This window comes from Diorhabda sublineata, chromosome 8, assembly GCF_026230105.1.
Source record: "Diorhabda sublineata isolate icDioSubl1.1 chromosome 8, icDioSubl1.1, whole genome shotgun sequence".
NCBI lineage: Eukaryota > Metazoa > Arthropoda > Insecta > Coleoptera > Chrysomelidae > Diorhabda > Diorhabda sublineata.
In genome coordinates, this window is record NC_079481.1 from 17,974,698 (window position 1) to 17,992,909 (window position 18,212).

At 29.0% G+C, this 18,212-nt stretch overlaps 1 protein-coding gene across 2 annotated transcripts in view; it reads left to right on the forward strand.

The window, feature by feature from the left end:
• LOC130447831 (43 kDa receptor-associated protein of the synapse homolog) overlaps positions 1 to 18,212 on the forward strand; it is an 82,436-nt gene that overhangs the window by 13,527 nt on the left and 50,697 nt on the right. The window contains exon 2 of one of the 2 annotated variants that reach the window (XM_056784865.1): positions 4,834 to 5,066. In XM_056784865.1, coding sequence (XP_056640843.1) covers positions 4,834 to 5,066 — 233 coding nt within the window. The remainder of the gene's footprint in view (positions 1 to 4,833; positions 5,067 to 18,212) is intronic. The other variant, XM_056784864.1, reaches the window with a different exon arrangement.

The window sequence follows — 18,212 nt, forward strand, 5'->3', positions numbered from 1 at the left end:
AGAAGTATGATATGTCGCGCCATCTTGTTGAATTCGTGTCGTACGATTATAGGCTTCAAATTGTTGCAGTTAAGGAAAAAAAATCCCTTAACATGGCTAAGTATCGTTCATAATTTATAGTGACAGATTGCCCCGTTGATTTTTAAAGAAATAGAATCCGATAATTCCGTGCGCTGATATGGCCTTCCAAACAGTTACTTTCGGTGAAGAGGCTTTTGATGTTTTGCACGTGGGTTCTATGCAGCCTAGTAACGGCAATATTGTCTATTGATATGCCCATTTAAGTAAAAATCGGAGAACAGAATATTGTTGAAACTCTGAAAGCGCTCCATCATTATTACAACAAAAGCTCGTCTTAACATTAAGTTGAATTTTATACAGGTGTTATTTCAGTTCTTTCGACAAAATGCGACGCAAAGATGTTCTAGATCGGCTGATCGCTTGCGAGTCGATAGACCAGTATTACGTTGAACTGAAGCTTAACTCCATCAAAAGAAAAATGAAGGGAAGAATATATGGACCAAAGCGAAAGTAGGGTGACGAACAATATATATTCCTCATGAACGCTGAAATAAGATGAATTATAAATGAAGAAACTATCACCAGATTAATAAAATCGCAGCGAATGCAACGGCTACGTGACATAAAAAAAATGAAAAATAATAGTGAATTTCAAAAGTAACAGAATGAAAGCCGTTAGGAAGCCGACTCAGAGGAAAACCAAAAAGTCAATGGGAAAATCATGTGACATATGATTTGTACAAAATGGGAGTTCGTGGATTATGGAATAATACCCAGGACAGGAAAAAATTGAAAAATTTAGAAAAGGCCAAAACATATAATTAACCTAAGTTAAAAAAAGAAAAATGAATAGAAAGTGAATTGACTCCCCACAAGAAACAAATCCTAGAGCTGTTGATTGAGGGGTTACTATTCCTATTACAATGTACAGCCGATTAAATCGCTTAAACCAAAAATGTAATCCATCATTCGGAATATATGTCAATTTCATTGAAATTTCATTTAAATTCATGGGCTATTTCATAAAACTGCTAATAGCGAAAAAATTAAATATAATCTCAATTGCAAAATATTTAATTTTCCATGTAAAAATTTTAGCTAGTTCACCATGTTATATAGTTTTTATTGATAAATGTGGTTTCTTTAAACCAAACATACAATCTATTCAGTTCAGTCACTCTACTCGTGTTTTGATCTCTAGATACGTGTCTATATTTCTTCAGTCATTGCAGAATCTATTTTGGTTGGGACACCTGTTGTACCTAAACTATTCAATACAAAACATCTCAAAAATGTTTTGAGAACATTACAAAAAAATAGGGCGTATAATGTGCTGGTTATTATGCCTAAACCTTGTGCTTTCTTTCTTGTTTTTGGTAAATGTGTTCCATTAAAAGTTCTTGTTATACTACAATGACAGTTACTTTCGAGAAGATGTCTTTTATGGAAGTCTATCATGGAAAGAGGATGTGCGCTTCCCATTAATATTGTAGATAGGTAGAAAGTACGTGGGAGAAGTTATGAAACAGAAATCGAGCTTTGGTTGACTAACAGAAAAGTATAAGTAATAGATTCGGTTCCAAGTAAGGAGTTTAGTCCTACCAAACACAATCTACGATTGTAACATTCATCGTAATGCGAGCAACGGAATATTCTCTCTCTTACGTAATTGTACGTACTTTAATATAATGTGTGACTCCAGAGAGATTCCAGTGTTATCACAGCCATCGTATTCGCATTGTAACTTCATTCTGTTTCCCAAAACCAAATCGTCTTTAGAGGAACGAATTTTAAATCTCTTTTGAACTTCCAGAGTTGTTACAATACCTTGAGTTACAATCATCTCCAACATATCTACATCCTCCTACCTTCCACCCTAATAATCGCAAACTGTTATTGTAAAAAGATCTTATGGGAATTGTGGTAACGATATTTTAAAAATTATCGTCATATCTTATTAAAATCTTAACAAATTACATATTTGCACTTTCCTTGTAAATAACAAACGAAAAAATAGTTAGGATATACTTTTATAATATATGGTTGTACGATAATATGAATATTTCGATATTTAAAAAGCCGAAAGTGCAATTACGAGCACCTCATTTTCTTTCCCATATTCTTGCCTCCCATTATTCCATTTAAAATAATTGATTTGTAAGCGAATTCAAAAACTTATCATGATCTGGATATTTATACTCTAAATCTGCAGTTGATCCTTATTTTTCGTACATTTGGTTTTTCACTTATTATAGGTTAAGCAACAATAACAATAAATCAACTATTTAAAGTGGAATATATTGGATATTTTCAACACATATAACTTTAACTACCAAATTTCTATCAAACTGCATAAGGTATCGTGTAAATCTTAATAAACTCCCTACTTTAATTGAGTGCAATGGTCTATAACTACGAAGATTGAAAAATTCTTAGCCTACTATAGAACCAAACAAAGTTTCAATGTCAATATATTTCATTACTCAACATATTCTCCTCTTAATTGGATACATTTATTACAGCGAAACTGCAACGTCTCTGCCACAGCTTTTATTACTTCCTCGTTGGAAGAAAATTGTCGACCTTTTAAACTTTTTTTCAGTTGAGCAGAGAGATGATAATCGGACGGAGTCAAATCTGATGGATAAGGGGGGTGTTCTAGTAATTCACACCCTAAATCACGAATTTTTTGAATGGTAACATGAAATTTGAATGCAGGGGCGTTGTCCTGCAAAAAAAACACCTTTGGATAGCTTTCCGCGTCTTTTCTCTTTAATTTTTTCCCGTAGAGTGGTCAGTAGTAATAGTAATAGTAATCTCCAGTTATTATTCTACCCTTATTCAAAAAATCAATCATGGTTACTCCATGGCAATCCCAAAAAACTGAAGCAAGAACTTTCCCAGCAGATTTTTGGACACGAAACTTCTAGGTCTTGGAGAACTAGAGTGTCGCCATTCCATCGATTGTTGCTTTGTTTCTGGATCCTAGTCTCATCCATAGTAACAATTCGATATAAGAAGTCTACATCGTTCTCAAATCCAGCACAGATCGAACGCGATGCTTCTACCCTTGCACGCTTTTGGTCAACATTCAAACATTTGGGGATCCATTTTGCAGCAATTTTTCTCATGTCCAAATTGACGTGAACGCGTTCGTATGAAATAATCAATGCTTCAGATATTTGTTTTAGCCCAATTAGACATGTCATGACCTGTATCGATATTTTCGGGGACTGACGCAGAAACTGGCCTTCCCGATCGGTCATCATCTTCAGTGGAAAATTTGCCTCTTTTGAAGCTTGCAGCTCAATTTTTCACAGTCGCATACGAAGGGCATTGATCACCAAGGGTACTAAGCATATCTTCGTAAATCTGCTTACCTCTTAATCCTTTTAAATAGAGGTACTTGATGATGGCTCGATACTCCACTTTTTCGATTTTCACAATTTCGGTGGACATCTTTTTTCTTTCAATTTATTGCGTGATTCTGGTTTACTTTTTTGACGTCAAACTTTACACTGACATTTCTGATAAGTTATTGTTCGTTGCTATGGTAACGCAATCAATACATCCTCGTACATTCAAGTCACCATTCTTAAGAGAAATGGGGCTTCAACATAATATTTTTAGTCGGATACTACAATTAAATTTTATTGTCTACGAAATAAACAACATAAATGTCGTTTAATATTGAAAAACTAGACTTATCGTTAATAAAAATGATATACCTCATACAAGAAGATATCATTAAACAGTAGAAAGATATAGTTCTCAAAATAGAGACAATAAGATCCAAAACAATGAGGATCTTGTGTTTGGAACATAATATTGAATATCAAACCAAAATAATAGGGAAGAAAAACTCAATAGTTATATCTAAGTTTCTAGTGGAAAATATAAGAACAAAAGAGCTGGATCAGAAGGTGTGCCCGAAATATTGAGAAAACAAAAATAAAATTGAATCAGCCAAAAGTTTCTCTAAGTTAACCAGATCATATTTTCCGTAAAGCATTTAGGATGAGGAGCAGAAGCGCAATAAAGTAAGTGGGGTAATAATACTGGAACCTGGCTTCTATGGGGCCCAAAAGATATAGTATAAATCACGAAAAAATTTATATATAAACTCGCTATATCTACTGGATAATGAAAGAAGCATGGATTAAATAAAGGTGAAATACATCTATATCAGAAAATACATTAAACCTCCAAATATTACAGACCCGCTTTCACGTGTGTTGTGAACCTTAAGCAAGCTTTTTCCTGAGTACGACTAAAAAACGTTCTGATACCGAATTGATCATCTAGCTATAAGAACATTTGAAGATCTGAGCTCCGTGAAGAATAAAAACATATTAATAAATCCTCATCTATTATAGGTAATCAGGCTGTGGAGACTATCCTCATTGCTGAGAATTAGGATGATCTGGAAAGAATACTTCACAAGTGAAGAATTTAGCATTTATTCTGAATATATCTATATAGAAAAAATTATGTCTAAAGTACAAAAGAGTCGTAAATTGACTCAGTGAGTCTGGTGGTTGGCCTCAAGTACCTCGGCCTCAAGTACCTCAGCAGAAACATAACCGAAAAACTGAATAGCAGGGTATATGAATTATAAGTAAACTGTAGGAAGTGTGTGTGATACCACTCATGATATATATTGTAGAAACAAAAGCATCAACAAAAGTTACAGCCGTATACTATTATTCATCTGAATTCTTGAATGAAGTTTGCCTTTTAACAAAATTTTTGAAATATTTTCTTCCAAAAATAGTTGACTGAAGTAGAATGTAACTTATTTTTTTATTTCAGTAACTTCAATATTGGGCACCAGCTTTCGGCTACTAGACTTCTTTCGTCTCCAGATGGCTCTCGTCATCCCCTCGATGGCCTTGAACAAGTATGGCCTTGGACCAATTCTTACTCCAGTCTTCATAGAGATAATTACACAGAAGTAAGAACCCCGCGTCCACCAAGATTCACTTGGGGATGCTTTCAAGCTTGTAGAGCTAAAATTCATCATAGTTTTGCTAAAAGAAAGGTTAGTAGTTCTTTAATAATCACATGAATATACATTTTATATCCCACAATTCAAATTTTTATGTTTCCAATAAATATTTGATAAATGTTCTGTTAAATTTCTTCAATCCACAAACTTGATTTTAAATTGTAAACTTTCGTATGTTTACGGTTGGACATTCTGAAATTAATACTGCCACAGATGGAACTTTGAATTCTTCGTCTCATCTCTTGCTGCATTTTATGTCGTTTCTTAGTATTCAAATAATCTTTACTCGTCTATTTACTATTTAATCCTCAGCCAGATTATCGTGAGGAGTATGACGGTTTGATTGAAGGTTTCAACATAAACTTGTTTCTTTATGCCTTTCTATCTTTTATTGCATTTCCATTAGCAATCTTTAATTCATTCATTCTCATGTTATTCGATCTACCTGGAGCAATTACAATCTCCATCCCTCGTTCTTTATTTTCTTTCAGCTCGACCAAAACATCCAGTTTCCTATGTGTATCCGCTGTATCCCTTTTCCTTTCTTTTTTTATTTCTATAATACATAGTATTTCTATTTTACAACTTCATCAACTTCAACATCTCTTCTACCAGCTACTCTTCATTTCCATTGATAATACTCACATTCCAAGTTTCCATGGTTATATCACTATTTCCCTTGTCCTATCCATTTGTCCATTTATTTATTATTTTGATTTTATAGTTGTCTATATTTTTTACACTTGTGTTCATATTTTTTTCACTCATATCTTTGTATTCTGTTTTATCTACTCCATTGTTATTATTACCCTTTTGTATATTAGTAGGTTCGGATTTTTTTATACGCAGTATTAAACAAATTAATTTTCTTCTTCTTCTTCTTCTTACGTTAGGACTGGGTTCTGTATTTTCATCAAGGGTTTGCCAGCAGTAGTTGGGATGCTGAGGACCAGCTTTCACACCACCTTATAGGTGGTCGTCCAGGAGGTCGAGTTGTGTCTGGTTTCTTTTCCTTTGCAATTTTTGCTAACCGTTCATTTGGCATTCTGTCAACATGGTCTCTCCATTCTCTTCTGCGGCTCCTTGCCCATCTTACTACATCCTGAATATCGCACATGTCCCTTATTTCTTCATTTCTCTTCCGATCGAGTAACGTATGTCCTGTTATTGATCTCAGAGTTCGCATTTCTGTTGTTCTTAGGAGCCGTTTAGTGGTTGTGTTCTCCGCTCTAGTGCATATGTCATGACCGGCCTTACGCAAGTTTTATATATTCTATTTATATATAAATTAATTCTAGTAATAATATTTTCCTTATTAACTGAAAATACAATTTTTTCACATACTACACTAATGCCTACACATTTATTAATTTCTTTAACTAAAGGTTTTTGATATGTGGTTCAATTTATGATTTGTCCTCATTTTCGTTCCCCCTGTAACTGAAGAATATTCATTATTTTTCAATTCTATGCTTTTAACGTGGTTAATATTAATTTTCTAATAACAATATTGTTACAAAGGCATGTGGATCTTTTACTATATGTGATGAATTCTATCAAATTTGTAGAAAATTTTTCTTCTTTTAAAGTTCTCAGAATGAGGAAACAAATTATTTCGAAAAAATTGAAATAATAAGATTTTAACAAATAAACGTAACGATAATTGAACAATCTCTATATTGCAGATGTACTGGTGATTCAGTAGTCCACTTGATCGCATTACGTAAACAAATAATCTTAGAAGTAATTCATCTATAATTTTGAAGCTTGCGTTTATTGAGCAGATCAACTATCTTGTTTGAACCAAATGTTCATATGTCGTTAAATTTTCATTAATTCGGAAAATGCCAATGACTTAGTTTCTGAAAAATTCCCTTCCCTGATTATTTTTTGGGGATATTGACTCCGCTCAGCAGTTCTCATGTATTTTCAGTTTCTCGGCCAATATTTTATGATGAAGGAAATATGCATACGATAAACTGAAAACGTGATTTCATCTGTAGATAATTTTCCATAATAATTTCATAACATTCCAACTGTCTGATATTGTCCTCGGAAAACATTTAATAAATAGTTTATACTTTGAGGCAACGATAACCATTTCATTTCATAATATTCCAAGCAGGTTTCTACATCTCATCTTCTATTGTATTGATAATGATAAATTCCTATTCTAATAAATAGAGTACTTAAAATTGAAATCTAGTTGAAAAAAATTGCGTATTTATACACTAAATATTTGGTTACTCAACTAATTACGCCAGCTTCTACGTAATAGCTGCACTAGAGTTTCATAAACACTCGCCGAAGATTCATTATTACTGTCTAAAAATGGAGGGAAAAAAGGAAGGGTGATAAACTTAAAGGTATGGACTACTGGAAAAAGTGGTGTGATCAAGTGGTTTTTAATAAAGAAATAAATTTGGATTTAGCTATCGAAGCTTCAGCTACCTTGCATGCTGATAATAAGATATCAATGCCAAGTCGCTGGTGCCCTGTTCGATACCTTCAACTGCCGGAATCTACATCTGGTTTTCAACAAGCCAGCTGGCCAGTTACCTCATCCTTTACAACTGTAGCTAAGTTGGATGTTGGTTTTTACGTGAATCAACAAAAAATCTTGGATGAATATTTCATAGTCCAAATTCTTCAAATTTCTGTTTTCTCGCAAATTTTCCTTAATATTTTCGAATTAACCAAAATATTAACAGAATTACACAAATTATTATTATTATTATCGAAAATAGTCTTGTTGATACATGGCATTGCGGATTATAAATTTCATGAATTGCTTTTATATTTTTAGCGATTTTATTTATTTCATATAGTTTTTCAAAATCTATTTTAGTTAAATTTGGAGATTTATAAATTTAATCTAATTTCGGCAATATTACTGATTTTCCTTTTTTAATTTGTATATTGGTTGAGGAAATTTCACTTTCTATTGGAACACTAACTACAGTTCTTTGGAATTTTGATAATTGATGGATGATCTATTTGTAAGTAACGGTCCGAAACACATTTCGAAATCACTTCTGTCTCTAAATTTGGAATTACTAAAAGTTCATTGTTCCTTACTTGCTCTAATATAGTTTCTTGAAGCTTTATATCACTAACAACACAATTTTCTGTAGAGCGTCCATTTAACAATTCTACAGTACAGTTATCTTTCAACTTAATGTTTCTTTGCAATAATATTTTTCTTCTAATGCCGGACATTCTTTTGGATTTTGGATTATAGGATAATATACAAGTGAGAAAATTCGTGAATTTTGGGTTTCAGGATTGGAACATGGGTAGAAAAAAAAATTTTGGATTTGGAAAAGGTTACTTCACTTGTAAGCCCAGAAAGAGATAATATGTTAAAATATTATTAAATTTTGGAATTTGTTCTTCTTCATAAATAGTAGTTAAATATTTCATCGTCTTCAAAATTTCTTGACTTGATATAACTGAACTGTGAATTGTATTTAATTTGGAAAATGTTATTGTGTTTGAATATTGTTTTGAATATTATCAATTAATGTAATTAATCAATTAATGTAATTAAACTTTGACAATCCAGATTAATTTGTGAAATTGTACTATAAAATGTTATAAAATTATTTAAAGTTATTATTTTATTTTCTAGTGAAATGTAAAATTTCTTTAAATTATCATAAACTTTCTTTTGATTATTCCATAAGGTCGTAATCGATTTATTATAATGATCAATAAATTTTTTGTGTAATGATATCTGCAAATTAACTTCGTGAATTATTTGTTTTTGGTTTTGCTGTAAAACATTTAAAGCATTATTATATCTTTCTTCATCATCTGAATCTAAAGTTGCAAAAAGCCATTTATCTAATTTTCCTACTGCATTAATTAAACCTCTTTTTAATCTTAAATGAGGATTAATGATTTTTTATCTAAAGTATTAATCAAAATTTTGTTCTACTTATTGATTGTTCAGATAAATTATGATACGAAATAGGATTTGTGGCGTTCGCTTGTCATAGACTATTTCTTAAACTATAATAATATTGCTTTAAGTTTTTAATTTGTTTGTTAATATCTTCTAAGTCTATATAGTATATAAATGTATGTTTCGTATAAATAAGGTAACGTTCCCAAATTAATAGGTAATAGTAAATTATTTACTTTTGTAATTTCTATGTCTTCTGTTTTAATCGTCTTGTAAATAAGTGGTAATATTAGTATCGTTGCCAGTTTTATATTTCTGTAACAAATTTTTAGTTTTAGTTTTAGGTTTTCTAATGTTATTATGATCAGTTCCCTTGTTTGTTTCTAACAATATACTGGGGTCTTTTACAATTTCCGCCTTTTTAAATTTGGGTAGTTTTTTATCTCTGAATTTTGTCTTGATATAAGCTATGTCTTGGTTCGTGTAGGAAGGTGGATCATTTCTGTTTTCATTTCTTTTATTAATTATTTTTTCTTTAACATCAGCATTTCTATCTTCAATTTTATCGTATAATAATTTTGATGTTTCATTATGATTCTGAATATATTTTAATATTATTTTTATTAGTTTCTTTTAAGCATCTAATATTTTCGATTAAACTAGAATGAAATCGTTCCACAGATGAATTAGAATTACTATTTTTAGATGTCGTATAATGTAGTTCAAGTGCAAGTGTGCAAGTTGCAAAAATCTTGAAGGTCATTATTTTTAACTCTGAAGCGCAATCAGCTGTAATTTTATAAGGTAAACCGTAATGAGTGACAAAATTTAATACATTATCAACATCTGAAGTTCCATTCACATTGACATTGAATATGCCTGGCCGTAACGAGAGAAGGCGTCAATTATAGTATATGAATGGATTAGCTATTTTAAAAGTGTCTATGTATTGTATATGTTCAAATGGTTTGCTAGCTGTTGGGGTTAAATTTAATTACTGAGGAATTTCTATCATATTTATTCTTTTGACATATTTCGCAATTATTAACAAAATTTTATATATCTTGTTACATTTTAGACCAATAATATTTTTCAGTTAACGATTTATTTAATTAATTAATTCCTCTATGTCGTTTTTTGTATATATGATAATATTCTAATTTCTGTTTTTGTTCCTCGCCAGTTAAAACGTCCTTGACAACATTTGTATAGTGGACAAATATAAATGCAGCATTTTAAAAATATTTCTGTACTGTAGTAATAAATTGTTCCGGTTTTAAGGGTTCTCTAAAGTATAATGCATAAAGTTGCTTAGGGTCAATGTACTCTTTAACGAACTGAACTATATTATTTTCTAAATCTCTAAATAAAATTACAAATATACGTGTATTATCGAAACATTTTTCTCGTTTTGTTGTTATGTTATTTACTTCGACACATGTTATTAGAATTTGATTTTTATAAGTGTTTAATGATATATTTTAGATTGGTATTTCTAATATCGGGTTTTCTAAAGAAGAATGTGTCGTTTCTAAGTCTGAATCTCTGTTTAGTGGTGGACGTATTTGAATATCTGATATAATATTTTTTTTATTATTTGTATTTTTGATATTCTTTATTTCCTCATTTTGTATTACTTCCTCATTATCTATTGGTTGGAATTAATTTAATTATATCTATTTCGCGCCAATTACATTTTTGCCGATTATATTTTTCTTTTTCATTTTTGATTTCTGATAAATAATTAAAATTATGAACTTTATATTGACTAGTTTCTAAAAGTATATTAACTGTATTATGTGTTTTACTTATTTTATTTCTACTGATTCTAAACCTCATCTATTCCTATAACATAATAATAAAAAAAATAAAGAAAGGTCTTAGTATAAAAATCCATTTAAAGAATGATAATACTTATTCTTCAAAAATAGTTCTTCTATTATCTTTTCATTTAGTATAGCATTCAATTTTCTATTGAAATTATTTCTATCAAATTCTTTGTTAATTGTTTCATAATTAATCTCAGCATCGTCATTTTCATTGTTTATTTCTCTTTTATCAATCATGTTACTTTGATTTTGTATATTAAATATATTTGTATTCAGTTCAGGTTCTATATCTATTTTTATAACATCATTTATATTTTTTCTTCCATTGTCATATCATTATTTAATTCATTTATTTCTCTGTTTAATTCTATTACATTTCCTTTTATTTCAATTTCATTATCATTTATTTTTGATTCATTTAATCCTGTGTACTGTAATTCTACGTTTATGTTCATTTTATCAAATAATTCTATTTCTAATCCTCCTATTGTATCATTATTCATTTCTCCTACCATTATAATCTTTTCTTCAGAATTCTTTAATTCAATTAATCTTCTTCTTCATCAAATAATTTACTGAGATCTAGTTCCACTTTATTTCTTTACAATGGTTTAATTCCGATTCTTTCATTTTTATGAATTTTTGAATTTTTGGTGATGAATTATTAGGAGTAAAATTTATTTCTACTATTTCTGATTCTTTTTCCGAGGCTGTTTTGAAAATTCACGGTCAGATTGTTATTTTTTTCTAGCTGAAATAAATTTTGAAAATCAATTACTTCTTCCGTTTCTTTATTTTTGCAATTATTATTATATAACTCTTCCGATGTGAAATTTGATCTTTCGTTTCTCGATTGGAAATATCTATTATTATTATTATTATTATTATTATTATTATTATTATTATTATTATTATTATTATTATTATTATTATTATTATTATTATTATTATTATTATTATTATTATTATTATTATTATTATTATTATTATTATTATTATTATTATTATTATTATTATTATTATTATTATTATTATTATTATTATTATTATTATTATTATTATTATTATTATTATTATTATTATTATTATTATTATTATTATTATTATTATTATTATTATTATTATTATTATTATTATTATTATTATTATTATTATTATTATTATTATTATTATTATTATTATTATTATTATTATTATTATTATTATTATTATTATTATTATTATTATTATTATTATTATTATTATTATTATTATTATTATTATTATTATTATTATTATTATTATTATTATTATTATTATTATTATTATTATTATTATTATTATTATTATTATTATTATTATTATTATTATTATTATTATTATTATTATTATTATTATTATTATTATTATTATTATTATTATTATTATTATTATTATTATTATTATTATTATTATTATTATTATTATTATTATTATTATTATTATTATTATTATTATTATTATTATTATTATTATTATTATTATTATTATTATTATTATTATTATTATTATTATTATTATTATTATTATTATCATTATTATTATAATTTTAAAATTATTATTCTTACTATTATTGTTATTATTGTATCGAACCCTAGGCTCATAGAATTGGCCGTAGAGCTTTTCCAAATTTTCAAATTCATCGACATAAGCCATAGCATCTTCCAATGAGCCAGGCTTTTTCAGGTGCATGTCATTTCGTATAATACCTGTACATCCTGCTATAAAGGTATTCAAGGCTGTTTTCTCGCAATGTTTAATTTGACATTTTTTATCTATTTCACTTAGATATAAATTATTACTTATCCTTTGTATTGTCTGACTTTATATTAGTTGTAATCTATTACCGAATGTTATTAAGTTTTTATTTTTAAATGGTCTCGTTCTCGTTAACTCTTGCAATTGTATTAACGCTTCTTCTTTTAATTTCTGCCACGTATTTAACTCGGTCCTATTCCCTACCATCACTTCGGCTCTGCAAATTAATTTTTCTTGAATACTTTTTAATACGTGATTATTAATATAATAATCATTATAAATCGTGTACGTATCAATTAATTGTTCGCATCTATTTATAAACTTGTTTAATATATTTATATTTCCATCATACGGTTTTATGTTTTCTAGTTTTAATTTAGGGTTTTTGGATTTGCTGTTACCATTTTTTCAAATTCTGAAGTCTTTTAAGTTTAGTTTAAAAAATGTATTTGGTAAATTATCTAAATCGTTCATAAAAATCAATAAAAATAATTAAATCAAAATTAATAAACTATCTCTTCATTACTCAAAGTTTGATAAGGATAGATAAAAAGAAGGAATAAAAATAAGGACATTGGCACTTACATTTAGTGCTTATGTACTGGAGTACGTAGTCGGAACTTTTTATCGCACTGTGCTTGAAAAATCACGACCGCACTAATCCGAATTTATTTTTCACAAAAATTAAAATCATTTTTATGTTATGGAACAAATACAATTAATATCACGAGCGAACTAATTATATTCATTCTTAAATGAACAATATTCAATAAAATAAATGCTGACAAATGTTTATGGAATTTAATCTTATTGCGTTTTATTTTAAAAAATGTTCTGGAATTTTCTTCAAGTAACTGGGGTCACTTTTTGATACAACCTGTAGAATCATTACACTTTTCGACCGTAATATCATAGGTATGTTTCAAATTAATTTAATTTTTCAAAAATTCTTTCTAGCGTATATTTTAATGAAATTAATAACGGTTTAGCTTGAATCCAATGTTTGTCGTTCTCTAATTAATACAGTCATGAATGTCATTTTCTTTGAATTAATCGCTCTAATATTTGAGTTGGAGCATTTGGTTAGCTTAGTACATTCCCTTCTTTAATTCAATTATAGATTCATTCTCTATTCTAAGGATTTTGAATAAAATGTCAATAAAAATTTATTTTTAAAAAGGAAAATAAAACGGTTTCATTATAACTGTTTACTTGAGGCGAATCACCAAAATACTGATTTGTGGATTCACGAGTAGTAAGTGAAAATAATAGATTTACATTCAATTCTTATCATAGAGAGCGAAAAAACACCGTTCTAGAACAGAGGTCGGCAACCTGCGGCTCGCGAGTTACATGTGGCTCTTTGAATGTGAAGTTGTGGTTCTTTACTTCCATACGCAATTATTATTGATTTTATAAAAAAAAGATCTCTCAGCGACTAGTAACCAAGTCTATTACGTATTAGGTTTTAACATATTCACTATTAAAACAGAAATAAACCCGATAAAATTTTTTTGTTTATTTATTTCCTTAAACTTAAACATAAAGTAATAAAAAAAATGTTGCAGCGGATATATTTTGGTATAACAATGATTTGTAGGAAAAATTCTTACCAGGTCTCAGATACTCTTACTCTTTGAATCATAAGATGCTTTTTTTGTCAGATTTATGTCTTTCTGGTCCAAAAGAAGAACTTCTAGAATTGCTACTGCTCTCAGGACAAACTAGAGAAGATATAGAGAATGTTGTGCAAAAGTGCTTTGAGGACAATTTGATCAATTTAAACAAAATAGTTTCATTAGCAACTGATGGAGCGAGAAGTATAACAGGAAAAAATAAAAAGGCAACAACGATTCTTCAGAGCAAAATTAACCACGAAATTCCGATGTGTCACTGCCTAATACACTAATAAGCGCTTTGAGTCCAAATATTTCCGGACGAAATAGTTGAGGTTATGAATTTGGTAATCAAAATTCTCAAAGGTATCATGTCAAAAATACTATACCATCACCAATTTAAAGAATTGTTGAACGAAATGGTAATTCAGTTTTCTTACCTCTTTCTTCATAATAAAGTGTGATAGCTTTCCAAAGAAAAGGTGTTGAAACGCTTTGCTTTGTGCTTGAATGAAATAAATATATTTCTGAATGAAAAAGGCATCATTCTGAATTGAAAGTGGTTGCAAGAATTTTTATTTACGGTGGATATCACAACAAAATGGAATGAACTAAATATAAAATTGCAATGAAAAGAAAACCCAGATTATGTTTTGGTAGAAGAATTGATTTGTTTTGGGAAACAAAAATTATTCTTTTTGTAGAAAATACTTGAAGCAGTAGATTACTACATTATCAATTCTAAAGCAATATACTATTGACACGAATTAATTGAGCACACATAAAAAAATTAAGATTGAATTGGCTGACAGATTTGAGCAATTCAAAAACAATAAAACCCCTCTAGCATTCACAGTGTATCCTCTCAACTTAAATAGTGATGAAATCTACATTGAGCCGATCGGGATTGAAACTGGATCTGTAGAAATGCAATTTATCGATATAAAGAACAAATCTTTGTGGAGTGGAAAATTTAGGGAGTTGAAAAGCAAGTTAGAAGAGTTTGAGGTCCAGAAATTTATGTACGTAACGCACCAGAAATGGACAACAACAATAAAGAAAAGCCGCGAGTTGAGGTTCTTACATTCGACTCTTGGAATAGTCTTCCAGATTGCTACAGTTAGGTGAAGTTGGAATTTGGCGTGCTCACTATTTTGATAAAGACTTAAAGAAAAGTCAATTTTATCTATCTTCAAAAATTATTAGAAAAACTAATTTTGAAACAAAAGAGAACTAAAATCAAGAAGATTTAGGAACATATAACAGGTAAATATCTAATAATATTATATAATTTGTTGTGAAAACGCTACAAATATATAAATAAATAGATATTTTTTTCTTGTGAATAAAAGATTAGTTTTTTTACCAAAAAACTATATTTATTCGAACACTACTTATTATTCACAACAAATAATTTTGAGGCTCTTTGAAAACTTTGAAATTTTGTAAATTATAATTGTTGGCTCTCGTGACTCAAAAGGTTGCTTACCCCTGTTCTAGAACATTATTAATTATTGAACTGAAGAGTGTTGAGTTACTTTGAAAAAGTTCACGCTACTTATTTTCTCTATTATGTGTTCATTTAAAGAACAGACGAAATAATTTGGTGATAATTATTATTTACTATAAACACATGATAATAAATAATATTATAATTCTATAGCAAACAGCATTATTAATAATAAATTGGTAAGACTTATCAAAGCGGATACTATATTCAATTCATAGTACATGGAGCAATAAAATAACGACTTTAGGAACAGTAAGTGCAAAACATTTTCTAGTAGTCTATTGTCAAATTAATAACGACGCTTATTAATTAATATTGAAATTATTCCAGTAATTTTATTCGATAAATTGACGTATACGTATTTGTTTTCAAATTTCTTTCCATCAACATTTTGTTGTTTTGTACATTCTGTTTTCTACATTATAACAGGGGTTGTGAAATTATTCTCCTCATATAAATAGTCATTCCACTCTTTCGGAAGAGTGGATAGCTTCAAATATTTCTAGAAACAACAATTCAAGACAAAATAAAACCGCATTTGTGAATTTAGTTGCGAAAGCTTCCGATAAGTTTTAAGAACTAAAATCCCTTTGAGAAATGCCATAAACGGTTTTTTGTAATAGACTAAACTAAATCACATCAAAAATAAACAACGACTTAAATTTGCCAAATACCATAAGCGGTTGTTAGTACATGACTTAAATTTCGAAAGAAGAATAATGTATTCCTTAAAAGTCTACATATATTTTTATTGTATATTTTTATGTTTGCAAGAAAAAAAATAATATCGTAGCTCGGTGACCTAAATATCTATGTGAAAGTAAAAATTGAAGAAATAGAAACTAAAAAAATTATTATTATGTAAGGCCAGCTACAGACCCGTATTGAAAATAAGGTATCAGTAAAACCAATATTACCTCCTAGAGTAACCCACTAGAAACACTGGATTAAAACATCCATTCAGTGAAGGTGAACGTGTTTATTTACCGTAAACATTTTTGTTTCTCAGACTCAGTACTAGGCCCTATTTTGTTCCTGTTTATAAACGACATTGCTTATATTTGCAGACGACAGTAGTTTTTCCTTGGAGTAGCCCTGATCTCACGGCACTTCATTGGACCATATCTAGTGACCCAATCATCCTTGAATCATGGTGCGATTCTAATTGACAATTCCTTGAAATGGAAGTTACATATTGCCGCCGTATCTAAAAAAAGTTCCTCCTGTTTTGCACTGAAATCAGTTTCCAAAGAACTGAACTTATCTACCTCCTTAACAGTATATTATGCCCATCTAAGATGTGCCCTTCCCTTCTGGGGTACGTGTGGTGCGACTCAATTCGAGCGAATCTTCATACTTAAAAAGAGAGCTGTTAGATCTTATACTTACATCAAATATGCTCAATCTGCACAATCAGCGTATTTTAAAACTTTGATAATTATATTGAATACAATAATTAAAATTGCAAATATAAATTGATGATAATTTGAATAATAAAACGTTACAGAAAACATGTTTCTATTGGTTACTGCGGTTGTGACGTAGAAAGTAAGTAAATACTGAAACGTGTTCGTCACGTGTCCCCTTTCAAACGCTATTCTGTTGTTGTGAGTGGAGGTAATTGGTTGTTTAGTGCGATTTGTGTTTTGTGGGTTTCAAGGACTATTCTAATTGAAATGTTAGCCGAAATAGGATTTATCGAAGCAGGATCGGACGATCTACCTAAGGTAGGTGCATTGCTACGTTATTTGTTAATAATCAATTATTTTCTTCGGCTGAAATACGTGAAGTAAAAGCAGGTACGTAAGTACTACTAATTTGACTTTCTTATAGTAACGTCATTATCACATTTGTGAAATCAACCAAAAATAAGTCGAGAATAAAGATTAAAATTTCTCGATATCTCGCTTCGTTTTCGAGATATCGATACTTGAAGTTAAAAAAATTTATTTTTATTTAATATTTGTATCTATCAACCTAACCTAAGATAACTTAACCTAACCTAAAGTTCTCGTGGTGCACTTTGAGTATAAAAAGTTCAAAAATCGTGAATTTTTTACAGCCAAAATTGTATAAAAAATTTTTCTGGGGATTATTTTAGTTTTATTTCATTATTATTTTTTTTATAGGGGCTTCGACCCTTGACACCGTACCCTGGTCTGCCCAAAAGCCACAGGCCGCGATGAACGGGTGAGTTTGGTGAGGGGAGATTGGGGGAAGGTTAGCGGGTAAATTCGGAACGATTTTTTAGTCATTTTTTTATTTGGTTTATTTTGTTGTAAAAAATAGGATAAATGATGTAAAAATAATTGCTAGAGAACTTTTTCAGGATAATTTTGAAATATTACAGTAGTCTGGCTTTTCAATTATAAAACAAACGAGAATAAATAACTTTTGAAATTATTCAGAACGTACTTTTTGCTCGAAAGAGGATATTTTACATTAAATAACTATTTAAATCTTCAAACTATCATTACATATTTTTTTTTATTTTATTAATATTGAAAAACAACCGACAATTCTTTATGAAAAACATCAAATAATT